Below are 26,317 nucleotides of genomic sequence, written 5' to 3'. Positions count from 1 at the left end.
TATGTGAGGATGTTTTCGACTTTTTTCCACTGCAGGGTGACACTGGTCTCATTTTGTCCCACTGATTTAAAGTCCTCTGCATTAGAAGGAGCTAGAAGAAAACAAAGAGAAATTAGTCCTTGTAAATTTATAGTGCATGTGTCTCTATTGTCGATAGGTTGTATTTTAGTCTTCTGATTAATAGGAACCATTGTGCCTTTAAATACATGCAATTTTTATTTTCAAGGAAAAATGCCTGATCTAAAATTCACACTAAAAAAACTAAAAAAATTGATTTTGTACAGAGTTGTGTCCTGGCTTTTGTTTTGTTGCTTTATAACAGAAAATGTCTCTTACCAGTGAATGAAGAGATGCTCACTCCACTGCTTCTGACGTTTTCAGACACGGTGAAGAGAGTGAAGTTGTATTTTGTCCCATTTGTGAGTCCTGATGTTACGCGTGTAACTGGTTCATTTCCTATTTCTGCAGTGACGTTTGTGTCCAGTCCGTCACTGGACAAAAGAACATATGTGAGGATGTTTTCCACTTTTTTCCACTGCAGGGTGACACTGGTCTCATTTTGTCCCACTGATTTAAAGTCCTCTGCATTAGAAGGAGCTAGAAGAAAACAAAGAGAAATTAGTCCTTGTAAATTTATAGTGCATGTGTCTCTATTGTCGATAGGTTGTATTTTAGTCTTCTGATTAATAGGAACCATTGTGCCTTTAAATACATGCAATTTTAATCTTCAAGGAAAAATGCCTTATCTAAAATGCACACTAAATAACTTACCAAATTTGATATTGCACAGAGTTGTGTCCTGGGTTTTGTTTGCCGGCTTTATAACAGAAAATGTCTCTTACCAGTGAATGCAGAGATGCTCACTCCACTGCTTCTGACTTTTGCAGACACGGTGAAGAGAGTGAAGTTGTATTTTGTCCCATTTGTGAGTCCTGAGGTTACGTGTGTAACTGGTTCATTTCCTATTTCTGCAGTGACGTTTGTGTCTAGTCCGTCACTGGACACAAGAACATATGTGAGGATGTTTTCCACTTTTTTCCACTGCAGGGTGACACTGGTCTCATTTTGTTCCACTGATTTAAACTCCTCTGCATTAGGAGGAGCTGGAAAAAGCAAAGAGAAATTAGTCCTTGTAAATTTCTAGTACATGTGTCAGTATTGAAAAATCCCTGATCAAAAATGCACACTAAATAACCTAAAAAATTAGATTTTGTACAGAGTTGTGTCCTGGTTTTTGTTTGCCGGCTTTATAACAGAAAATGTCTCTTACCAGTGAATGCAGAGATGCTCACTCCACTGCTTCTGACTTTTTCAGACACAGTGAAGAGGGTGAAGTTGTATTTTGTCCCATTTGTGAGTCCTGAGGTTACGTGTGTAACTGGTTCATTTGCTATTTCTGCAGTGACGTTTGTTTCTAGTCCGTCACTGGACACAAGAACATACGTGAGGATGTTTTCCACTTTTTTCCACTGCAGGGTGATACTGGTCTCATTTTGTCCCACTGATTTAAAGTCCTCTGCATTAGGAGGAGCTGGAAGAAAGCAAAGAGAAATTAGTCCTTGTAAATTTCTAGTGCATGTGTCTCTATTGTCGATAGGTTGTATTTAAGTCTTCTGATTAATAGGAACCATTGTGCCTTTAAATACATGCAATTTTAATATTCAAGGAAAAATGCCTGATCTAAAATGCACAATAAATAACTTACCAAATTTGATATCGTACACAGTTGTGTCCTGATTTTTGTTTTGTGGCTTTATAACAGAAAATGTCTCTTACCAGTGAATGCAGAGATGCTCACTCCACTGCTTCTGACGTTTTCAGACACGGTGAATAGAGTGAAATTGTATTTTGTCCCATTTGTGAGTCCTGAGGTTACGTGTGTAACTGGTTCATTTGCTATTTCTGCAGTGACGTTTGTTTCTAGTCCATCACTGGACAAGAGTACATATGTGAGGATGTTTTCCACTTTTTTCCACTGCAGGGTGACACTGGTCTCATTTTGTCCCACTGATTTAAAGTCCTCTGCATTAGCAGGAGCTGGGAGAAAGCAAAAATAAATTTGTCCTTGTAAATTTCTATTGCACGTGTCTCTATTGGCGATAGGTTGTATTTTAGTCATCTTATTAATAGGAACCATTGTGCCTTTAAATACATGCAATTTTAATATTCAAGGAAAAATGCCTTATCTTAAATGCACACTAAATAACTTACCAAATTTGATATTGTACAGAGTTGTGTCCTGATTTTTGTTTTGTGGCTTTATAACATAAAATGTCTCTTACCAGTGAATGCAGAGATGCTCACTCCACTGCTTCTGACGTTTGCAGACACGGTGAAGAGAGTGAAGTTGTATCTTGTCCCATTTGTGAGTCCTGAGGTTACATGTCTAAGTGGTTCATTTCCCATTACTGCAGTGACGTTTGTGTCCAGTCCGTCACTGGACACAAGTACATATGTGAGGATGTTTTCCACTTTTTTCCAGTGCAGGGTGACACTGGTCTCATTTTGTCCCACTGCTTTAAAGTCCTCTGCATTACGAGGAGCTGAAAGAAAGCAAAGAGACATTAGTCCTTGTAAATTTCTAGTGCATGTGTCTCTATTGTCGATAGGTTGTATTTTAGTAATCTGATTAATAGGAACCATTGTGCCTTTAAATACATGCAATTTTTATTTTCAAGGAAAAATGCCTGATCTAAAATTCACACTAAAAAAACTAAAAAAATTGATTTTGTACAGAGTTGTGTCCTGGCTTTTGTTTTGTTGCTTTATAACAGAAAATGTCTCTTACCAGTGAATGAAGAGATGCTCACTCCACTGCTTCTGACGTTTTCAGACACGGTGAAGAGAGTGAAGTTGTATCTTGTCCCATTTGTGAGTCCTGAGGTTACGTGTGTAACTGGTTCATTTGCTATTTCTGCAGTGACGTTTGTTTCTAGTCCGTCACTGGACACAAGAACATACGTGAGGATGTTTTCCACTTTTTTCCACTGCAGGGTGACACTGGTCTCATTTTGTCCCACTGATTTAAAGTCCTCTGCATTAGGAGGAGCTGGAAGAAAGCAAAGAGAAATTAGTCCTTGTAAATTTCTAGTACATGTGTCAGTATTGAAAAATCCCTGATCAAAAATGCACACTAAATAACCTAAAAAATTAGATTTTGTACAGAGTTGTGTCCTGGTTTTTGTTTGCCGGCTTTATAACAGAAAATGTCTCTTACCAGTGAATGCAGAGATGCTCACTCCACTGCTTCTGACGTTTTCAGACACAGTGAAGAGGGTGAAGTTGTATTTCGTCCCATTTGTGAGTCCTGAGGTTACGTGTGTGACTGGTTCATTTGCTATTTCTGCAGTTACGTTTGTTTCTAGTCCGTCACTGGACACAAGAACATATTTGAGGATGTTTTCCACTTTTTTCCACTGCAGGGTGACACTGGTCTCATTTTGTCCCACTGATTTAAAGTCCTCTGCATTAGGAGGAGCTGGAAGAAAGCAAAGAGAAATTAGTCCTTGTAAATTTCTAGTGCATGTGTCTCTATTATCGATAGGTTGTATTTTAGTCTTCTGATTAATAGGAACCATTGTGCCTTTAAATACATGCAATTTTAATATTCAAGGAAAAATGCCTGATCTAAAATGCACAATAAATAACTTACCAAATTTGATATCGTACACAGTTGTGTCCTGATTTTTGTTTTGTGGCTTTATAACAGAAAATGTCTCTTACCAGTGAATGCAGAGATGCTCACTCCACTGCTTCTGACGTTTTCAGACACGGTGAATAGAGTGAAATTGTATGTTGTCCCATTTGTGAGTCCTGAGGTTACGTGTGTAACTGGTTCATTGGCTATTTCTGCAGTGACGTTTGTTTCTAGTCCATCACTGGACAAGAGTACATATGTGAGGATGTTTTCCACTTTTTTCCACTGCAGGGTGACACTGGTCTCATTTTGTCCAACTGATTTAAAGTCCTCTGCATTAGCAGGAGCTGGGAGAAAGCAAAAATAAATTTGTCCTTGTAAATTTCTATTGCACGTGTCTCTATTGGCGATAGGTTGTATATTAGTCATCTTATTAATAGGAACCATTGTGCCTTTAAATACATGCAATTTTAATATTCAAGGAAAAATGCCTTATCTTAAATGCACACTAAATAACTTACCAAATTTGATATTGTACAGAGTTGTGTCCTGATTTTTGTTTTGTGGCTTTATAACAGAAAATGTATCTTACCAGTGAATGCAGAGATGCTCACTCCACTGCTTCTGACGTTTGCAGACACGGTGAAGAGAGTGAAGTTGTATCTTGTCCCATTTGTGAGTCCTGAGGTTACATGTCTAACTGGTTCATTTCCCATTACTGCAGTGACGTTTGTGTCCAGTCCGTCACTGGACACAAGAACATATGTGAGGATGTTTTCCACTTTTTTCCACTGCAGGGTGACACTGGTCTCATTTTGTCCCACTGATTTAAACTCCTCTGCATTAGGAGGAGCTGGAAGAAAGCAAAGAGAAATTAGTCCTTGTAAATTTCTAGTACATGTGTCAGTATTGAAAAATCCCTGATCAAAAATGCATACTTAATAACCTAAAAAATTAGATTTTGTACAGAATTGTGTCCTGGTTTTTGTTTGCCGGCTTTATAACAGAAAATGTCTCTTACCAGTGAATGCAGAGATGCTCACTCCACTGCTTCTGACTTTTGCAAACACAGTGAAGAGGGTGAAGTTGTATTTCGACCCATTTGTGAGTCCTGATGTTACGTGTCTAACTGGTTCATTTGCTATTTCTGCAGTGACGTTTGTGTCCAGTCCGTCACTGGACACAAGTACATATGTGAGGATGTTTTCCACTTTTTTCCACTGCAGGGTGACACTGGTCTCATTTTGTCCCACTGATTTAAAGTCCTCTGCATTAGGAGGAGCTGTAAGAAAGCAAAGAGAAATTAGTCCTTGCAAATTTATATTGCATGTGTCTCTATTAGCTATAGGTTGTATTTTAGTAATCTGATTAATAGGAACCATTGTGCCTTTAAATACATGCAATTTTTATTTTCAAGGAAAAATGCCTGATCTAAAATTCACACTAAAAAAACTAAAAAAATTGATTTTGTACAGAGTTGTGTCCTGGCTCTTGTTTTGTTGCTTTATAACAGAAAATGTCTCTTACCAGTGAATGAAGAGATGCTCACTCCACTGCTTCTGACGTTTTCAGACACGGTGAAGAGAGTGAAGTTGTATCTTGTCCCATTTGTGAGTCCTGATGTTACGTGTGTAACTGGTTCATTTGCTATTTCTGCAGTGACGTTTGTTTCTAGTCCGTCACTGGACACAAGAACATACGTGAGGATGTTTTCCACTTTTTTCCACTGCAGGGTGACACTGGTCTCATTTTGTCCCACTGATTTAAAGTCCTCTGCATTACGAGGAGCTGGAAGAAAGCAAAGAGAAATTAGTCCTTGTAAATTTCTAGTACATGTGTCAGTATTGAAAAATCCCTGATCAAAAATGCACACTAAATAACCTAAAAAATTAGATTTTGTACAGAGTTGTGTCCTGGTTTTTGTTTGCCGGCTTTATAACAGAAAATGTCTCTTACCAGTGAATGCAGAGATGCTCACTCCACTGCTTCTGACGTTTTCAGACACAGTGAAGAGGGTGAAGTTGTATTTCGTCCCATTTGTGAGTCCTGAGGTTACGTGTGTGACTGGTTCATTTGCTATTTCTGCAGTTACGTTTGTTTCTAGTCCGTCACTGGACACAAGTACATATGTGAGGATGTTTTCCACTTTTTTCCACTGCAGGGTGACACTGGTCTCATTTTGTCCCACTGATTTAAAGTCCTCTGCATTAGGAGGAGCTGGAAGAAAGCAAAGAGAAATTAGTCCTTGTAAATTTCTAGTGCATGTGAATCTATTGTCGATAGGTTGTATTTTAGTCTTCTGATTAATAGGAACCATTGTGCCTTTAAATACATGCAATTTTTATTTTCAAGGAAAAATGCCTGATCTAAAATTCACACTAAAAAAACTAAAAAAATTGATTTTGTACAGAGTTGTGTCCTGGCTTTTGTTTTGTTGCTTTATAACAGAAAATGTCTCTTACCAGTGAATGAAGAGATGCTCACTCCACTGCTTCTGACGTTTTCAGACACGGTAAAGAGAGTGAAGTTGTATCTTGTCCCATTTGTGAGTCCTGATGTTACGTGTGTAACTGGTTCATTTGCTATTTCTGCAGTGACGTTTGTTTCTAGTCCGTCACTGGACACAAGTACATATGTGAGGATGTTTTCCACTTTTTTCCACTGCAGGGTGATACTGGTCTCATTTTGTCCCACTGATTTAAAGTCCTCTGCATTAGCAGGAGCTGGGAGAAAGCAAAAATAAATTTGTCCTTGTAAATTTCTATTGCACGTGTCTCTATTGGCGATAGGTTGTATTTTAGTCATCTTATTAATAGGAACCATTGTGCCTTTAAATACATGCAATTTTAATATTCAAGGAAAAATGCCTTATCTTAAATGCACACTAAATAACTTACCAAATTTGATATCGTACAGAGTTGTGTCCTGATTTTTGTTTTGTGGCTTTATAACAGAAAATGTATCTTACCAGTGAATGCAGAGATGCTCACTCCACTGCTTCTGACGTTTGCAGACACGGTGAAGAGAGTGAAGTTGTATCTTGTCCCATTTGTGAGTCCTGAGGTTACATGTCTAACTGGTTCATTTCCCATTACTGCAGTGACGTTTGTGTCTAGTCCGTCACTGGACACAAGTACATATGTGAGGATGTTTTCCACTTTTTTCCACTGCAGGGTGACACTGGTCTCATTTTGTCCCACTGATTTAAAGTCCTCTGCATTAGGAGGAGCTGGAAGAAAGCAAAGAGAAATTAGTCCTTGCAAATTTATATTGCATGTGTCTCTATTAGCTATAGGTTGTATTTTAGTAATCTGATTAATAGGAACCATTGTGCCTTTAAATACATGCAATTTTTATTTTCAAGGAAAAATGCCTGATCTAAAATTCACACTATAAAAACTAAAAAAATTGATTTTGTTCAGAGTTGTGTCCTGGCTTTTGTTTTGTTGCTTTATAACAGAAAATGTCTCTTACCAGTGAATGAAGAGATGCTCACTCCACTGCTTCTGACGTTTTCAGACACGGTGAAGAGAGTGAAGTTGTATCTTGTCCCATTTGTGAGTCCTGATGTTACGTGTGTAACTGGTTCATTTGCTATTTCTGCAGTGACGTTTGTTTCTAGTCCGTCACTGGACACAAGAACATACGTGAGGATGTTTTCCACTTTTTTCCACTGCAGGGTGACACTGGTCTCATTTTGTCCCACTGATTTAAAGTCCTCTGCATTAGGAGGAGCTGGAAGAAAGCAAAGAGAAATTAGTCCTTGTAAATTTCTAGTACATGTGTCAGTATTGAAAAATCCCTGATCAAAAATGCGCACTAAATAACCTAAAAAATTAGATTTTGTACAGAGTTGTGTCCTGGTTTTTGTTTGCCGGCTTTATAACAGAAAATGTCTCTTACCAGTGAATGCAGAGATGCTCACTCCACTGCTTCTGACGTTTTCAGACACAGTGAAGAGGGTGAAGTTGTATTTCGTCCCATTTGTGAGTCCTGAGGTTACGTGTGTGACTGGTTCATTTGCTATTTCTGCAGTTACGTTTGTTTCTAGTCCGTCACTGGACACAAGAACATATGTGAGGATGTTTTCCACTTTTTTCCACTGCAGGGTGACACTGGTCTCATTTTGTCCCACTGATTTAAAGTCCTCTGCATTAGGAGGAGCTGGAAGAAAGCAAAGAGAAATTAGTCCTTGTAAATTTCTAGTGCATGTGTCTCTATTGTCGATAGGTTGTATTTAAGTCTTCTGATTAATAGGAACCATTGTGCCTTTAAATACATGCAATTTTAATATTCAAGGAAAAATGCCTGATCTAAAATGCACAATAAATAACTTACCAAATTTGATATCGTACACAGTTGTGTCCTGATTTTTGTTTTGTGGCTTTATAACAGGAAATGTCTCTTACCAGTGAATATAGAGATGCTCACTCCACTGCTTCTGACGTTTGCAGACACGGTGAAGAGAGTGAAGTTGTATCTTGTCCCATTTGTGAGTCCTGATGTTACGTGTGTAACTGGTTCATTTGCTATTTCTGCAGTGACGTTTGTTTCTAGTCCGTCACTGGACACAAGAACATACGTGAGGATGTTTTCCACTTTTTTCCACTGCAGGGTGACACTGGTCTCATTTTGTCCCACTGATTTAAAGTCCTCTGCATTAGGAGGAGCTGGAAGAAAGCAAAGAGAAATTAGTCCTTGCAAATTTATAGTGCATGTGTCTCTATTAGCTATAGGTTGTATTTTAGTAATCTGATTAATAGGAACCATTGTGCCTTTAAATACATGCAATTTTTATTTTCAAGGAAAAATGCCTGATCTAAAATTCACACTAAAAAAACTAAAAAAATTGATTTTGTACAGAGTTGTGTCCTGGCTTTTGTTTTGTTGCTTTATAACAGAAAATGTCTCTTACCAGTGAATGAAGAGATGCTCACTCCACTGCTTCTGACGTTTTCAGACACGGTGAAGAGAGTGAAGTTGTATCTTGTCCCATTTGTGAGTCCTGATGTTACGTGTGTAACTGGTTCATTTCCTATTTCTGCAGTGACGTTTGTTTCTAGTCCGTCACTGGACACAAGAACATACGTGAGGATGTTTTCCACTTTTTTCCACTGCAGGGTGACACTGGTCTCATTTTGTCCCACTGATTTAAAGTCCTCTGCATTAGGAGGAGCTGAAAGAAAGCAAAGAGAAATTAGTCCTTGTAAATTTCTAGTACATGTGTCAGTATTGAAAAATCCCTGATCAAAAATGCACACTAAATAACCTAAAAAATTAGATTTTGTACAGAGTTGTGTCCTGATTTTTGTTTTGTGGCTTTATAACAGAAAATGTATCTTACCAGTGAATGCAGAGATGCTCACTCCACTGCTTCTGACGTTTGCAGACACGGTGAAGAGAGTGAAGTTGTATCTTGTCCCATTTGTGAGTCCTGAGGTTACATGTCTAACTGGTTCATTTCCCATTACTGCAGTGACGTTTGTGTCTAGTCCGTCACTGGACACAAGTACATATGTGAGGATGTTTTCCACTTTTTTCCACTGCAGGGTGACACTGGTCATATTTTGTCCCACTGATTTAAAGTCCTCTGCATTAGGAGGAGCTGTAAGAAAGCAAAGAGAAATTAGTCCTTGCAAATTTATAGTGCATGTGTCTCTATTAGCTATAGGTTGTATTTTAGTAATCTGATTAATAGGAACCATTGTGCCTTTAAATACATGCAATTTTTATTTTCAAGGAAAAATGCCTGATCTAAAATTCACACTAAAAAAACTAAAAAAATTGATTTTGTACAGAGTTGTGTCCTGGCTTTTGTTTTGTTGCTTTATAACAGAAAATGTCTCTTACCAGTGAATGAAGAGATGCTCACTCCACTGCTTCTGACGTTTTCAGACACGGTGAAGAGAGTGAAGTTGTATCTTGTCCCATTTGTGAGTCCTGATGTTACGTGTGTAACTGGTTCATTTGCTATTTCTGCAGTGACGTTTGTTTCTAGTCCGTCACTGGACAAAAGAACATACGTGAGGATGTTTTCCACTTTTTTCCACTGCAGGGTGACACTGGTCTCATTTTGTCCCACTGATTTAAAGTCCTCTGCATTAGGAGGAGCTGGAAGAAAGCAAAGAGAAATTAGTCCTTGTAAATTTCTAGTACATGTGTCAGTATTGAAAAATCCCTGATCAAAAATGCGCACTAAATAACCTAAAAAATTAGATTTTGTACAGAGTTGTGTCCTGGTTTTTGTTTGCCGGCTTTATAACAGAAAATGTCTCTTACCAGTGAATGCAGAGATGCTCACTCCACTGCTTCTGACGTTTTCAGACACAGTGAAGAGGGTGAAGTTGTATTTCGTCCCATTTGTGAGTCCTGAGGTTACGTGTGTGACTGGTTCATTTGCTATTTCTGCAGTTACGTTTGTTTCTAGTCCGTCACTGGACACAAGAACATATGTGAGGATGTTTTCCACTTTTTTCCACTGCAGGGTGACACTGGTCTCATTTTGTCCCACTGATTTAAAGTCCTCTGCATTAGGAGGAGCTGTAAGAAAGCAAAGAGAAATTAGTCCTTGTAAATTTCTAGTGCATGTGTCTCTATTGTCGATAGGTTGTATTTAAGTCTTCTGATTAATAGGAACCATTGTGCCTTTAAATACATGCAATTTTAATATTCAAGGAAAAATGCCTGATCTAAAATGCACAATAAATAACTTACCAAATTTGATATCGTACACAGTTGTGTCCTGATTTTTGTTTTGTGGCTTTATAACAGGAAATGTCTCTTACCAGTGAATATAGAGATGCTCACTCCACTGCTTCTGACGTTTGCAGACACGGTGAAGAGAGTGAAGTTGTATCTTGTCCCATTTGTGAGTCCTGATGTTACGTGTGTAACTGGTTCATTTGCTATTTCTGCAGTGACGTTTGTTTCTAGTCCGTCACTGGACACAAGAACATACGTGAGGATGTTTTCCACTTTTTTCCACTGCAGGGTGACACTGGTCTCATTTTGTCCCACTGATTTAAAGTCCTCTGCATTAGGAGGAGCTGGAAGAAAGCAAAGAGAAATTAGTCCTTGCAAATTTATAGTGCATGTGTCTCTATTAGCTATAGGTTGTATTTTAGTAATCTGATTAATAGGAACCATTGTGCCTTTAAATACATGCAATTTTTATTTTCAAGGAAAAATGCCTGATCTAAAATTCACACTAAAAAAACTAAAAAAATTGATTTTGTACAGAGTTGTGTCCTGGCTTTTGTTTTGTTGCTTTATAACAGAAAATGTCTCTTACCAGTGAATGAAGAGATGCTCACTCCACTGCTTCTGACGTTTTCAGACACGGTGAAGAGAGTGAAGTTGTATCTTGTCCCATTTGTGAGTCCTGATGTTACGTGTGTAACTGGTTCATTGGCTATTTCTGCAGTGACGTTTGTTTCTAGTCCGTCACTGGACACAAGAACATACGTGAGGATGTTTTCCACTTTTTTCCACTGCAGGGTGACACTGGTCTCATTTTGTCCCACTGATTTAAAGTCCTCTGCATTAGGAGGAGCTGGAAGAAAGCAAAGAGAAATTAGTCCTTGTAAATTTCTAGTACATGTGTCAGTATTGAAAAATCCCTGATCAAAAATGCACACTAAATAACCTAAAAAATTAGATTTTGTACAGAGTTGTGTCCTGGTTTTTGTTTGCCGGCTTTATAACAGAAAATGTCTCTTACCAGTGAATGCAGAGATGCTCACTCCACTGCTTCTGACGTTTTCAGACACAGTGAAGAGGGTGAAGTTGTATTTCGTCCCATTTGTGAGTCCTGAGGTTACGTGTGTGACTGGTTCATTTGCTATTTCTGCAGTTACGTTTGTTTCTAGTCCGTCACTGGACACAAGAACATATGTGAGGATGTTTTCCACTTTTTTCCACTGCAGGGTGACACTGGTCTCATTTTGTCCCACTGATTTAAAGTCCTCTGCATTAGGAGGAGCTGTAAGAAAGCAAAGAGAAATTAGTCCTTGTAAATTTCTAGTGCATGTGTCTCTATTGTCGATAGGTTGTATTTAAGTCTTCTGATTAATAGGAACCATTGTGCCTTTAAATACATGCAATTTTAATATTCAAGGAAAAATGCCTGATCTAAAATGCACAATAAATAACTTACCAAATTTGATATCGTACACAGTTGTGTCCTGATTTTTGTTTTGTGGCTTTATAACAGGAAATGTCTCTTACCAGTGAATATAGAGATGCTCACTCCACTGCTTCTGACGTTTGCAGACACGGTGAAGAGAGTGAAGTTGTATCTTGTCCCATTTGTGAGTCCTGATGTTACGTGTGTAACTGGTTCATTTGCTATTTCTGCAGTGACGTTTGTTTCTAGTCCGTCACTGGACACAAGAACATACGTGAGGATGTTTTCCACTTTTTTCCACTGCAGGGTGACACTGGTCTCATTTTGTCCCACTGATTTAAAGTCCTCTGCATTAGGAGGAGCTGGAAGAAAGCAAAGAGAAATTAGTCCTTGCAAATTTATAGTGCATGTGTCTCTATTAGCTATAGGTTGTATTTTAGTAATCTGATAAATAGGAACCATTGTGCCTTTAAATACATGCAATTTTTATTTTCAAGGAAAAATGCCTGATCTAAAATTCACACTAAAAAAACTAAAAAAATTGATTTTGTACAGAGTTGTGTCCTGGCTTTTGTTTTGTTGCTTTATAACAGAAAATGTCTCTTACCAGTGAATGAAGAGATGCTCACTCCACTGCTTCTGACGTTTTCAGACACGGTGAAGAGAGTGAAGTTGTATCTTGTCCCATTTGTGAGTCCTGATGTTACGTGTGTAACTGGTTCATTGGCTATTTCTGCAGTGACGTTTGTTTCTAGTCCGTCACTGGACACAAGAACATACGTGAGGATGTTTTCCACTTTTTTCCACTGCAGGGTGACACTGGTCTCATTTTGTCCCACTGATTTAAAGTCCTCTGCATTAGGAGGAGCTGGAAGAAAGCAAAGAGAAATTAGTCCTTGTAAATTTCTAGTACATGTGTCAGTATTGAAAAATCCCTGATCAAAAATGCACACTAAATAACCTAAAAAATTAGATTTTGTACAGAGTTGTGTCCTGGTTTTTGTTTGCCGGCTTTATAACAGAAAATGTCTCTTACCAGTGAATGCAGAGATGCTCACTCCACTGCTTCTGACGTTTTCAGACACGGTGAATAGAGTGAAATTGTATTTTGTCCCATTTGTGAGTCCTGAGGTTACGTGTGTAACTGGTTCATTTGCTATTTCTGCAGTGACGTTTGTTTCTAGTCCATCACTGGACAAGAGTACATATGTGAGGATGTTTTCCACTTTTTTCCACTGCAGGGTGACACTGGTCTCATTTTGTCCGACTGATTTAAAGTCCTCTGCATTAGCAGGAGCTGGGAGAAAGCAAAAATAAATTTGTCCTTGTAAATTTCTATTGCACGTGTCTCTATTGGCGATAGGTTGTATTTTAGTCATCTTATTAATAGGAACCATTGTGCCTTTAAATACATGCAATTTTAATATTCAAGGAAAAATGCCTTATCTTAAATGCACACTAAATAACTTACCAAATTTGATATTGTACAGAGTTGTGTCCTGATTTTTGTTTTGTGGCTTTATAACAGAAAATGTATCTTACCAGTGAATGCAGAGATGCTCACTCCACTGCTTCTGACGTTTGCAGACACGGTGAAGAGAGTGAAGTTGTATCTTGTCCCATTTGTGAGTCCTGAGGTTACATGTCTAACTGGTTCATTTCCCATTACTGCAGTGACGTTTGTGTCCAGTCCGTCACTGGACACAAGAACATATGTGAGGATGTTTTCCACTTTTTTCCACTGCAGGGTGACACTGGTCTCATTTTGTCCCACTGATTTAAACTCCTCTGCATTAGGAGGAGCTGGAAGAAAGCAAAGAGAAATTAGTCCTTGCAAATTTATAGTGCATGTGTCTCTATTAGCTATAGGTTGTATTTTAGTAATCTGATTAATAGGAACCATTGTGCCTTTAAATACATGCAATTTTTATTTTCAAGGAAAAATGCCTGATCTAAAATTCACACTAAAAAAACTAAAAAAATTGATTTTGTACAGAGTTGTGTCCTGGCTTTTGTTTTGTTGCTTTATAACAGAAAATGTCTCTTACCAGTGAATGAAGAGATGCTCACTCCACTGCTTCTGACGTTTTCAGACACGGTGAAGAGAGTGAAGTTGTATCTTGTCCCATTTGTGAGTCCTGAGGTTACGTGTGTAACTGGTTCATTTGCTATTTCTGCAGTGACGTTTGTTTCTAGTCCGTCACTGGACACAAGAACATACGTGAGGATGTTTTCCACTTTTTTCCACTGCAGGGTGACACTGGTCTCATTTTGTCCCACTGATTTAAACTCCTCTGCATTAGGAGGAGCTGGAAGAAAGCAAAGAGAAATTAGTCCTTGCAAATTTATAGTGCATGTGTCTCTATTAGCTATAGGTTGTATTTTAGTAATCTGATTAATAGGAACCATTGTGCCTTTAAATACATGCAATTTTTATTTTCAAGGAAAAATGCCTGATCTAAAATTCACACTAAAAAAACTAAAAAAATTGATTTTGTACAGAGTTGTGTCCTGGCTTTTGTTTTGTTGCTTTATAACAGAAAATGTCTCTTACCAGTGAATGAAGAGATGCTCACTCCACTGCTTCTGACGTTTTCAGACACGGTGAAGAGAGTGAAGTTGTATCTTGTCCCATTTGTGAGTCCTGAGGTTACGTGTGTAACTGGTTCATTTGCTATTTCTGCAGTGACGTTTGTTTCTAGTCCGTCACTGGACACAAGAACATACGTGAGGATGTTTTCCACTTTTTTCCACTGCAGGGTGACACTGGTCTCATTTTGTCCCACTGATTTAAAGTCTTCTGCATTAGAAGGAGCTGGGAGGAAACAAAGAGAAATTAGTCCTTGTAAATTTGTAGTGCATGTGTCTCTATTGTCGATAGGTTGTATTTTAGTCATCTTATTAATAGGAACCATTGTGCCTTTAAATACATGCAATTTTAATATTCAAGGAAAAATGCCTTATCTAAAATGCACACTAAATAACTTACCAAATTTGATATTGTACAGAGTTTTGTCCTGGTTTAGTTCCGTGGCTTTATAACAGAAAATGTCTCTTACCAGTGAATGCAGAGATGCTTACTCCACTGCTTCTGATGTTTTCAGACACGGTGAATAGAGTGAAGTTGTATTTTGTCCCATTTGTGAGTCCTGAGGTCACGTGTGTAACTGGTTCATTTCCGATTTCTGCAGTGACGTTTGTTTCTCCGTCACTGGACACAAGTACATATGTGAGGATGTTTTCCACTTTTTTCCACTGCAGGGTGACACTGGTCTCATTTTGTCCCACTGATTTAAAGTCCACTGCATTAAGAGGAGCTGGAAGAAAACAAAGAGAAATTAGTCCTTCTAAATTTATAGTGCTTGTGTCTCTTTTGAAAAATCCCTGATCTAAAATGCACACTAAATAACCTCAAAAATAGTATTTTGTACAGAGTTGTGAACTGGTTTTTGTTTGCCGGCTTTACAACAGAAAATGTCTCTTACCAGTGAATGCAGAGATACTCACTCCACTGCTTCTGACTTTTTCAGACACAGTGAAGAGGGTGAAGTTGTATGTCGTCCCATTTGTGAGTCCTGATGTTACGTGTGTAACTGGTTCATTTGCTATTTCTGCAGTGACGTTTGTGTCCAGTCCTTCACTGGACACAAGTACATATGTGAGGATGTTTTCCACTTTTTTCCACTGCAGGGTGACACTGGTCTCATTTTGTCCCACTGATTTAAAGTCCTCTGCATTAGAAGGAGCTGGAAGAAAACAAAGAGAAATTAGTCCTTGTAAATTTATAGTGCATTTGTCTCTATTGTCTGTTGGGCAAGAGTCCCTACAGAACTAACCATGTGGTAGGATCCACACACAATGGGTCGTAAAAGCGTGGCCTTTGAGCCAAGATGAAGCCAGCTAAAGTCTCCCTCTAAGATCCAGCACGGAGATTGTATCTTCTGGTGTTAACTTAATCCCTGGGGTCTCCCCAGAAACCCCTGCTCTGCTCCTGGCCCCTCCCACTCTCCTTTGACCTCTGACACTCAATTGGCTAAAAGCCAGCATCATCCCATGACCAGCACCTCAAGGAGGCAGAACCTCTCAGGTAGAATAAAACCACTGAGACATCAATAATCGCTGCCATTTTTACCCTGCTCTGAAGACATCACGAGGCCCCTTCGGGGCCTCCCAGCTGTTTTAGTTGCTAAAGGGGGTAACCTTAACTTCTAGTTTATCAGCCATTTTCCCTGCTCTGAAGACGTCAACAGACCCCTCCGGGTCTTTCCAGATGATTTAGTTGCTAAAGGGGGCAACCAGAGTTATTTTCTTTCATTTCTTTTATTTTCTTTTATCTTAAGTTTGATCTTACTTTGATAGAGACTATTTTTGTTTTTAACTTGAAAAGGCCGTGCACAGGAACTCACTCGCTCGCTGGCCGAGCTCAGAGACTTTCTTTCCAAATCCACAGCTGCGTCAACCGCTGCTCATCCCTGCAGAAGAGACGAGGCCGAATTCCGTTCCAAGAGCAAGAGAATTCGCTCTATTTCGGCCCAGCGCTGACCTCCGTTGCAACCACGAGACCCACCGGAGCACCGCTTAAGAGGCCAGGACACTGATTTGTTTTCCAGGAATCCGCCCGCTCGCTCGCATCCTGAAGTTTAACGACAGATTCACTGGACTTCCGGGAAATCTGCGCCCCACGCGCAAGCAACACCGCGGAGGTCACAGTAAGAGGCTTTATTGTCTGGGCAGAGACTAGTTTAAATACTTAGCGTGTCATTTGTTTGATTGTATGTTTGTTTGTAGATCGCTGATCTGTTTTTAGCCGTGCTACACGGCGGGCCGAGACGACACATCCGGTTCCTTTGTTTACTGTGTTTTTGAGAAGAGCGCGGTACAGAGCCGGCGCTTCCTTGTTGCGTGTTACTGTCAGAGATATTGTGAGGAGATTTACATCTGTTAAAAGATAAATCTCACGTAACTGGTCTGCTTCGCTGGAAGTTTGTCTCTGACGATGTTTTGAGAGCTTTCCTGATCTCTCTCTCTCTCTCTCTCTCTCTCTCTCTCTCTCTCTCTCTCCTCCTAAACCTGTTTTTACACACGTCCCGACCTACATTTATACATTTCATGTTACATGGAGAAATCTAGATTTAACGAGCATTTATACATCTTGACGCCATTCGGCGCCAAAACCACGAGATAAGTAATCTCTTTGTCTTAAAGATCCCCTTTGTTAAGGTCAGTGACCGGCAGCCATTTTGCTTTTCGCAACGTGGCTTCACTAAGGTAACCTCCATCTTGAAAGTACATGAATGTAACATCACCTTGAATTCGGCCAGAAGACGTCACCACGTCATTACGCCATAGCCACTCCCCTTTCTCTTTCTTACACACACACACACACACACACACAGACAGGCAGACACACACAACCACACACACACATAGATACTCCGTATTACATGTGTGACAATTGTGATAAGTGCTGCTGCTGTTACCATCTTTGAAATATTGGAGTTTGTTAAATGAAGAATCATTGAAATAACATTAACTTTATTTCCCCTTTTTAATAAATACTTTTGTAATTAAAGTATTTGTATTTCTGTGATTATTTGTGCATATGTATGTGTATAAAGCTGGATTACTATAGCCTGTGTTCGAACTTAAAACCCTTCATTGTTTATTATATAATCATTAATACTAAATATTGAGATTATTAATATAACCTATATCATTGAGACTGATATTTAAAGATTGAATTGTTGGTCCCTGTAACCAGGGTGGTGCCCCGCGACAATAAGCAATGATTACAGATTTGTATTATTCTTAATTGATAATTTTATTGTTTTCATTAATTATTTTAACTATTATTAATGGATAACCGTATCATTTCTAATTAAATGTGTTACTATTCTTAATTAATAGCTTTATCATTTTTTGATTATTTTTAAGAAATAATTGTTATTTTAATAATCATATTTCATGATTATTAATAATTATGTCGATAGGTTGTATTTTAGTCCTCTGATTAATAGGAACCATTGTGCCTTTAAATACATGCAATTTTAATATTCAAGGAAAAATGTCTGATCAAAAATGCACACTAAATAACTTACCAAATTTGATATTGTACAGAGTTGTGAACTGGTTTTTGTTTGCCGGCTTTATAACAGAAAATGTCTCTTACCAGTGAATGCAGAGATGCTCACTCCACTGCTTCTGACGTTTTCAGACACGGTGAAGAGAGTGAAGTTGTATTTTGTCCCATTTGTGAGTCCTGAGGCTACATGTGTAACTGGTTCGTTTCCCATTTCAGCATTGATGTTTATTTCTCCGTGACTGGACAAAAGTACATATGTGAGGATGTTTTCCACTTTTTTCCACTGCAGGGTGACACTGGTCTCATTTTGTCCCACTGATTTAAAGTCCTCTGCATTAGCAGGAGCTGGGAGAAAACAAAGAGAAATTAGTCCTTGTAAATTTATAGTGCATGTGTCTCTATTGAAAAATCCCTAATCTAAAATGCACACTAAATAACCTAAAAAATTTGATTTTGTACAGAGTTGTGTCCTGGCTTTGTTTCATGGCATTATAACAGAAAATGTCTCTTACCAGTTAATGCAGAGATGCTCACTTAAGCATATGTATGTTGAAAAGAGCCTTACTAATGATTATTATTTACTACTTTGGTTACTACAGTTACTGGGGTAGTTGTGGGTTTAGTCGTGTTCTGGAATGTCGCATTAACATTTGATGTGTCTGAAAAGTATAAATCTGTGTTTTATTAACAGTAAAAAAGACAAAAGTACTTCAGCTTTCAGTGTAGGATTCTCTCTCAGAGACACTGACAAATTAATTTTACCAGTCTGCACAGCAACTTGATGGATTGCTCTTTTGTTGGATGACCTGCAGTAACTTTATTCAGTGCTGCTCCTAGCAGTGTGTTAAGGGGCCACAGACAGCACCTTGCTGAGTACCTCGGGGAAAGAGGGGATAGGTGCTGTCGCAAAGCTTATGCAACATCAAATGGCAGTGATTATCGTGTTCACACACACACACTTGATAATAATACATTTCTGTTAAGGTTGTGGTGGTTGGTGTTAAGAATTCTGTAGTATTCCTAGTCGTTGCAACAGTTGTAGTTGTTACTAAAAAAAGGAAGTGATGAAAAACGAAAAGACAGCACGACAAGAAACATTATTGAAAAACTCTGTCACACAGACTGCATCGGAGTGAACATGACTGAGAGAGGAAAACAAGGTGACTCTGTGGCCTTTAGGAATATGGTGTGGCATAAAGACAAGTCTGGAATACGATAAAGTCGTTCGTACCAACTGGCGGAGTTGTTGATGGACAAATCAAGACATCTGTATGAAAATAGAAAACATTAAATTCAAGTCTGTCAAAGGTAAGTAAGGCATGAAGAGTTTTAAACCAGACTTCCAGGTTCTTACCTGTCAGTGGCTGACAATGCTGTCCATCAGCAGGGATGGCATTGATGCATCCACATGTGTTGGAGGTGATGTTGTCACAGGATCCATACACAAAACACTGGTCACATGACCAACGATACTGATCCTCACATCTGCACTGGTAACCACTGCTGCTCCGAGAGCAAACTGGAGACAGAAAATATATTGAAAATCATGTAATCATGTACTGGACTTAAATAATTCCATACTATTTCATAATGAACTGGTATCCTGCAATTTTTGTTAAATCGTAGTGGGGGATGGTTTCTAAAAACTGAGTATGGCACAGCAAAGCCCCAGCGAGAATATTTTTCACAAGCCGCTATTGAACTGAAAGCTACCACAGGATATCTGTCATGTATGGAAGGGGAAGATGAGGTGAGGTGTATTCAGCTGCAGCATGCAACTTCACCACTAGATATCACTACATTCTATACACAAAACCAGTTACTAAGGTGTAATTGTCACCTGTGGAGATGTTCATGTCAGGGACTTGTGTGTTGTTGCTGATGCTGACTGGGTAACTGATGTTTCTCAGTCGGTCTATCACTGTAACGTCTGTGGTGTTCAGCTCAATTGTAATAATATATTCATAGACAACTGGAGAAGCTGCAGAGACAGAAAAAAGAAACGTGAATCACTTGTGATCTGTGCTTTGGTTTTCATATAAAGTTTCTGATTTGTGTTGCTTCCTCAGTCTTACTTGTTTGTGATAGAGTGGTCGTCGTAACTGGACAAAATGTAAAGTCTATGGAAAAAGAGAAAGAAAAGCAAGAATAGAATATGTTCAAATGTAGCCATAAGCATCTGATGGGAAAAGATTAAGATCATTTTAATTTTACTGTAAATGGTAAAAAGACGTGAAACAAATAACAATTACTCATAGAAAAGGAGTTTATTTGATAATTTGTCTGTTAAAACAATTTGATAGAGCTGCTTACTGTATTGGTCAACAGGCTGACAATGCTGTCCATCAGCAGGGATGGCATTGATGCATCCACATGTGTCGGAGGTGATGTTGTCACAGGATCCATACATGAAACACTGGTCACATGACCAACGAAACTGATCCTCACATCTGCACTGGTAACCACTGCTGCTCGGAGAGCAAACTGCACAAACAAACATAGATCTGACTTCTTAAAGAACAAAGTTTGGGGATTAGGGGCTTAGCATTTTGTGACCATGTGTTAACTGTCGGGTTAAATCTTTACATTTTACTGTCTTGAGGTTATGATTTGGTGCTTAAAATTGAACTGAATTAAATAACTTTATTTAAGTTCATTCATTTTTTTGCCATCAATTTTTGTGAAGCACTTTGTTACCTTGTTTAGATGAGTGCTATACAAGTACATAACAAATAAAGTTATAGTCAAAACATGACATTTAAGAAACAACTGCAACAAGAGTGTGTGTGCAGATGTTTTTCCTACCTGTAGAAATGATGACATCAGAGATTTGCATGTGGTTGATGCTGATTGGGTAACTGATGTTGCTCAGAATGGTCCTCAGTGGATTTATTAATCCAACATCTGCGATGTTCAACTCAACAGAAATGAGGTATGTATAAACAACTGGAGGAGCTACAGAAGATAACAGAGCAACATGGGAAACTTAAGTTAGCTTCTTCATGTTAAAAGAAAAAACATGTAAGCTCTAATAAAATGGGTCATAAGTAAAAATGATTCTTGATCAATTGATCTGATTTCATCGAGTAGCATCTACTCTGCCAAGAAACAAATACGAAAATATGGCAAGAGTTTTTGATATAGAACAAAAATATCAAGATGATGTTAAAATGTAAAAGTGCACAGAATAAGCGTTTAAAGTTCACCTGTCTTTGGCTGGCAGTACTGTCCACTGGATGGAATACTGTTGATACAGCTGCACGTGTCATAAGTGATCTCATCACAGGCTCCGTATGTAGCACAGTCCGTAGAAGACCAGACGTACTGGTCCTCACATCTGCACTGGAAGCTGCTTCCATTTAGGTAACAAACTAAACACACAAAAGCAAAAGCATTCATTGTTGAACTAATGCTTGTGTGTTTACCTTCACTCACCTGTGAAACCCAACAGGGCTTTTCTGTTGACACACAGTGGCGATAAGGACATTCACTGAGGTTCAAGTATTGACATTGAGGCTTTAAAGCTAATTGAACAAGGTTTGTAGCTGTTACAGAGCAACGATCTGGCTGCAATGTCTGGACCATTTTAGAAATGGTTTGTGCAGGACCACAGAGCCTGACAAAATAAAGGTGTGAATGTCTATGTGGTTACAGATTGCACTGTTATTTTGGGGTTCACTTATGATTGGAACCCCCAAGACAGAAGTTATACCAGGTCTGAACAGAGAGTGCTACTTCATTCTTGTACTTTTCCATTTTTCAAAGTAAAATACTGCACTTTTTACTTCACTGCCCATTTGACAGATATACTAACTTTTTCTTAGATTAAACCGGTAGTTCCACACCATTTAGCTTCTGTCAGACTCAGATCTAAGACTTGTTGACTTAAAAAGTTCCCTCAAAGATAATTTACCCTCTTAACTTCTTGGATGGTTTGGATAGAGGTTAAATAATTCAATACTTTACAAAACACAAAGATAAGTAAAAGGTTCCGAGAAATAAATTCGGATTTGTGATTCAGAACTTAGTTTTATATTCTTTTGTCTAAAGTTGATCTTCTCACAGCCCTCAGATCCATCTGTGGATCTTCTTGAGGAGTCTGAGCTTTAGAGGAGACAAAGCTATCTGACTGTATGTAAAGTGGGTAGACTGTCGCTTCATCTTAATCTGCAACCAAAGTAAAGTGCCACCTACACATTGTCGTAGAAGTATTATTTTACAATTTTTTCATATGATTCTGTGCTGAGTTGGAAGGAGATTAAGTGATTTAAGACTCAAATTTAACCACACACTGAACCTGATGGGCAAAGACAAATTGAAAAACAGCATTAAAACAGTTTGAAGGCATCTGTAAGGTCAAACTGAAACACTGAAACTCAATTGCTATTCAGGGCTTTGGGTAGTTTGAGATCAGCTCTTTGCCGCAGTTAACTCTGAAATCATTCCATTGATTCAAACGTCACTCCCAAAATAGTTGTCATACAACTTCCTTAGTATATTTTATTTAAGTAAATGTAGACTAGATATGGTGTTCAGAAATTAGGCCCTAAGTGATCTATTGAGAGTTCCTTATTTTGTTAAAGTAAAGGTTAAAGTACAGCATACCGTGAGAGGCAGGGACATTCCCAGCTTATAAGGAAGTGACTGTAATATTCTGCATAACATGTTGCCATGTATGAATCCACATCCTGTCTCATTCCACTCAACATACAAATTGAAAACAAGGATTCAATTTCACCAACAGAAGTTTCCCTGCAGAGGACGGACACACATTGTCCACACATTTTTCTCTTTCTCAGTTACCATATATGCTGTCCTCTCTTCCTCCTGGTTTGACCAAAAAAGGAAGCAATTGGTGGAGCCTGTTTAAATGCACAGGTACAATAAACCAGACTGGACAAAGAGCTGCATCAGCAAGGGGCAGGGGGGGTATACTACATCACACAAACTTACTCAGATGGACCTGCTTCTCTTTGGCTGGGTGTCTGATGTCAGATGGTAGAGATTATTATACTACATGGCTGTTTTTAGCCAAAACAACCAGCTCAAACAAATCCTCATCTTCTCATGCTTGGCTTGCAGAGACACATGCAAACATGCATATTTGGGCAGTGTTTGTGGTGAATTAGGTGTCAGCTTCACAGCCATCATCTCTAAGTCACCACCAACCTTGCCAGTGTTATTATCAAAGAAAATGTCCTTCAACAGATTCCTTTTTAGCTGAACGTTTCCAGCTGTAATAACCGGCAAGGTCAGCTTTTTTCATCACTGCTTCACCCTAAAGCAGTAAGAATTTTACCAATTTCCAATTTCTCATGGAAAAGCCAAAATTCAGTTCTATAGTCGCCACAATGCTTGTCAATGATGATACAACTACAAGTTTTTCCTTCACCCAGAGTGTGACCGGACAGGCACACAGCCTGCACGGGCAACTCTGAGTTTGTCTGTTTTTGTCCTCCAGATATCTAAAGTTAATAGGTGAAGCATTACACAATAAACATAATGTCATTAAAACTGTAATATCACCTTTTATCTGGAAAATTCCAACGTGGATTTTCCTAAGCAAAACTTAAGCATTGTTAAGACATGACCTCAGACAAGATCTGTGGATAAAGTCTGAAGAACTGGGGCGGGAACTTAACGTGCAGTTTTCTTTTCACACCTGCACAATGTGCACAACATTATCAAATTCTCTGCATTATTGAGACGGGGGCAGGAAGTGACGTATTAATTCCGCTGCGGAGATCACATGATTTTCTTGACAATACACAGACACACGTGTCGGCTCTTATCACAACACACTCTCACGACAACTTCGTTGGTGTCTTCTACGTGTATGATACACAGAAGACATGTAGAAGATTTGTTTCCGTTTTCCATTTTTTTCCTTTGCTTCTGTCGCGTCATCAACCCCCACCCCCCACTCGCTCTCTGTAAATCCAGCGGAGGCTTCCTTGCTGTGCTCTCACATCGGATTTTCACGACTTTCTACAGACTTTATATTATAAGGCCAGACAGAGAAAGTCCACAGATAATCTCTCACTCTGACATTTGCGTTCACATTTGAACCTCCAGAGTTCAGTGCATATCTGAGAGCAGCTTTATTGAATTTACTTTCAGATATTGTAATACTTTAACTCAAAACCCTGCATTTTTACTCTGATATACCCAGCTTGTACTTAGACTTCCAGCTTCAGCTCTTCTCCTCACATTCATGCTTTTTCTGTGCACATGTGAAATGCATGCTCTTTTTTTTAAGTCTTTCAAAATTCCCCAACTAATAGAATGTCAGGTGTGGTGCTAATGAATCAAATTGCCCAGACTTTAGAATAAAGATACATAACAATCTTATAACAACACACATCTGACTAAAAAAGGAATTTAAAATCATGGAACACCCTGCCGTTCGCGCCTTGATTGAGCTCCCATTGGAGTTCAGACCAGAGGGAGCTCCGTTCTTACCTGTGTTGATGTCGATGTTTGTGACATTCACAATGGGACCCAGGACGAAGGAGAAGCTGTTGTTGATCAATAGGCTCCTGAGGTAGTCCACTGTCGCAACATCTGTCACGTTCAGCTCCACCTCCACGTCGTACTCGACCTGAGTTAGCAGCGCTGTGGAAGAAATACATCACAGAAGGTTTCCTTTGTAAAAACATTACTGTTATTATTATCTTAAAGTGGAGCTACCAGCCTTTTGGTCAAATCATTCACATTGCATTTCACACATTTTGTGCCTGGGTGTTGGCTTGGAGGCGGTGCCATACACAACCACAGTTGTATATTCAAAAGGAAATATGAATGGGAATATTGTTAAATCTATAGTCATGTTCATAGAGTATGGCAGCCTAAAAAAAAGGTCCCAGAAATTCCACTGGTCACATATATTTATATGCCATGTAACACAGATAACTCATACACTTTTGTGTGTTGTGTTTGCTGTTGTGCTGTGTGTCTGTGTTCTGCTCTACAAAGTCCCGGAATCTGGAATAACTGCATTTCTATGTAATAAGTACTATCATGTCAATATGATGCTGACTTCATTGTGACTGAATTTAACAAAGAAATCAGGTTTGATTACCTGATATCGGCTGACAGGACTGGTTGCCGGGCGGAATAGCATTGATGCATTTACAAATGCTTCTCCATGTGCGTTCACAGGCACCGTATGTGACACAGGTGCTGTAGGGCCACGCAAACTGTTCCTCACATCTGCACTGGAAACCAGAGTCAGTTGACGAACACACTGTCAGAAGAGAAGAAGATTTTCGAATCACATACCATTAACTTTGACTTCATGTTTGTTATGGAGTTACTTCCACTCACCGGTTGTGATACTGATGTCCGAGATCTCCGTTTGGTTATCGATTCGTATGGGAAGATCAGTAGCATTCAAGGACGAGCGAATCAGCTCAAAGGTTTGTGCATCAGAGACATTCACTACGACATCAATGCTGTATTTCCACTGGCCTGTTAGAACTGCAAGGATTGAAGTTTGAAAAGAAAGAGGACAGATTTGAATGAGAAGAATGATACTGCTAAGACGTTTAGCTAAGATTAGTATAAAGCCTGTAATCAGACCCCGACTTTGTTCAAATAGAGACTATTGAGGGGTAAAAAATAAATGAAATATGAGGGACATTTTCAGAGAGTTAACACATTGACAGGTGCAGGAGAAAAGGTGTGGCGACAATTCCCAGAACGAGGAAGCTACTACCCAGTGAGTGACTTTCTGGTTAGCATACTTGGATAATTATGTGTGATGGGTTGGGTGGCATGTGTCATGTAGTTATGTGTGACAGGTAGGGCTCGATAGAAATTTGATCTAAATCTGAGGAAACATAACATCAAATCATTGGACTCACCAGCTCTTCTCTGTCTAGTGTGAGGTAGGAGTTGCTCTTCTTTATTAAGTTCCTGAAGAAAAAAAAAATAAGACATCAGGTTCAAATTACAGCTTTGTGTTCTGAGTTGCTAAACACCCCCGACCTACCGGTGTAACCAGACATGGAAATTCAATGAAGTCCCATGTTTCAAAAACAGCAAGTGTCACGAGAAGGGCACAGATGGTCAAGCCGTTCTTAGATATTGCCATTCCTTCGAGAAAGGCAGAGACAAATCAAGAGGTTACACAGGGTTTCCATCCACATTACTTGCTTCATTGTTTTACAGCCTGTTGTTACAGAGAGTAGACAGGGAACATTCATATGGTCATAACTGCCCTATAAATGAACCACTGAACAAAGAAAGGGTAGGTCAAATATAAATGCCTTGAGACACTTCTACTGAATAATGATCTTATTACATTGCCACTTGTCTCTCCTTAAGCCTTGTCATTTAACATGTGGGCATGGTCGGGGCCAGATTGAAACCATGGACTTTGAAACACATGGAAATACAATACATAGATGGACATGTAAGTTCATTAACTAAGATATGGTTCGGTTCCAGCCCAACTTACAGTGTTTCTACT

General features: G+C 39.0%; 3 protein-coding genes and 1 long non-coding RNA gene across 4 annotated transcripts; all 4 read right to left on the bottom strand.

Annotated features, from left to right (window-relative positions):
- Positions 1 to 849: 849 nt before the first annotated feature.
- LOC133973895 (receptor-type tyrosine-protein phosphatase H-like) lies at positions 850 to 4,084 on the bottom strand (the record flags this gene model as incomplete). The annotated part of the gene is made up of 7 exons (XM_062411975.1): positions 4,032 to 4,084; positions 3,218 to 3,372; positions 2,789 to 3,049; positions 2,283 to 2,543; positions 1,777 to 1,866; positions 1,271 to 1,531; positions 850 to 1,103 (listed from the first exon to the last, which is right to left on the bottom strand). Coding segments are annotated over exons 1-7 (1,335 nt in total), but the record flags the coding sequence as incomplete, so codon positions are not given.
- A 152-nt stretch (positions 4,085 to 4,236) lies between these two features.
- LOC133973894 (receptor-type tyrosine-protein phosphatase H-like) lies at positions 4,237 to 8,669 on the bottom strand (the record flags this gene model as incomplete). Its single annotated transcript, XM_062411974.1, has 9 exons — positions 8,653 to 8,669; positions 7,541 to 7,695; positions 7,112 to 7,372; positions 6,606 to 6,866; positions 6,100 to 6,360; positions 5,594 to 5,854; positions 5,165 to 5,425; positions 4,659 to 4,919; positions 4,237 to 4,490 (listed from the first exon to the last, which is right to left on the bottom strand). Coding segments are annotated over exons 1-9 (1,992 nt in total), but the record flags the coding sequence as incomplete, so codon positions are not given.
- A 4,642-nt stretch (positions 8,670 to 13,311) lies between these two features.
- Positions 13,312 to 21,331, bottom strand: LOC133973893 (uncharacterized; the record flags this gene model as incomplete). Its single annotated transcript, XM_062411973.1, has 13 exons — positions 21,280 to 21,331; positions 21,051 to 21,215; positions 20,650 to 20,799; positions 20,158 to 20,328; positions 19,920 to 19,964; positions 19,685 to 19,825; positions 19,199 to 19,363; positions 18,161 to 18,189; positions 15,248 to 15,488; positions 14,822 to 15,079; positions 14,317 to 14,577; positions 13,811 to 14,071; positions 13,312 to 13,565 (listed from the first exon to the last, which is right to left on the bottom strand). Coding segments are annotated over exons 1-13 (2,193 nt in total), but the record flags the coding sequence as incomplete, so codon positions are not given.
- Positions 21,332 to 24,312: 2,981 nt separating this feature from the next.
- On the bottom strand, positions 24,313 to 25,935 carry LOC133973514 (uncharacterized). Its single transcript, XR_009924573.1, has 5 exons — positions 25,838 to 25,935; positions 25,710 to 25,761; positions 25,171 to 25,323; positions 24,926 to 25,090; positions 24,313 to 24,459 (listed from the first exon to the last, which is right to left on the bottom strand). It is a non-coding gene; the product is annotated as an uncharacterized LOC133973514 (long non-coding RNA).
- Between the last annotated feature and the right edge of the window lie 382 nt (positions 25,936 to 26,317).

Source organism: Platichthys flesus, chromosome 18 (genome assembly GCF_949316205.1).
Source record: "Platichthys flesus chromosome 18, fPlaFle2.1, whole genome shotgun sequence".
NCBI lineage: Eukaryota > Metazoa > Chordata > Actinopteri > Pleuronectiformes > Pleuronectidae > Platichthys > Platichthys flesus.
The sequence above is the reverse complement of the archived record's forward strand: the minus strand, read 5'-3'. Positions and strand labels throughout refer to the sequence as shown.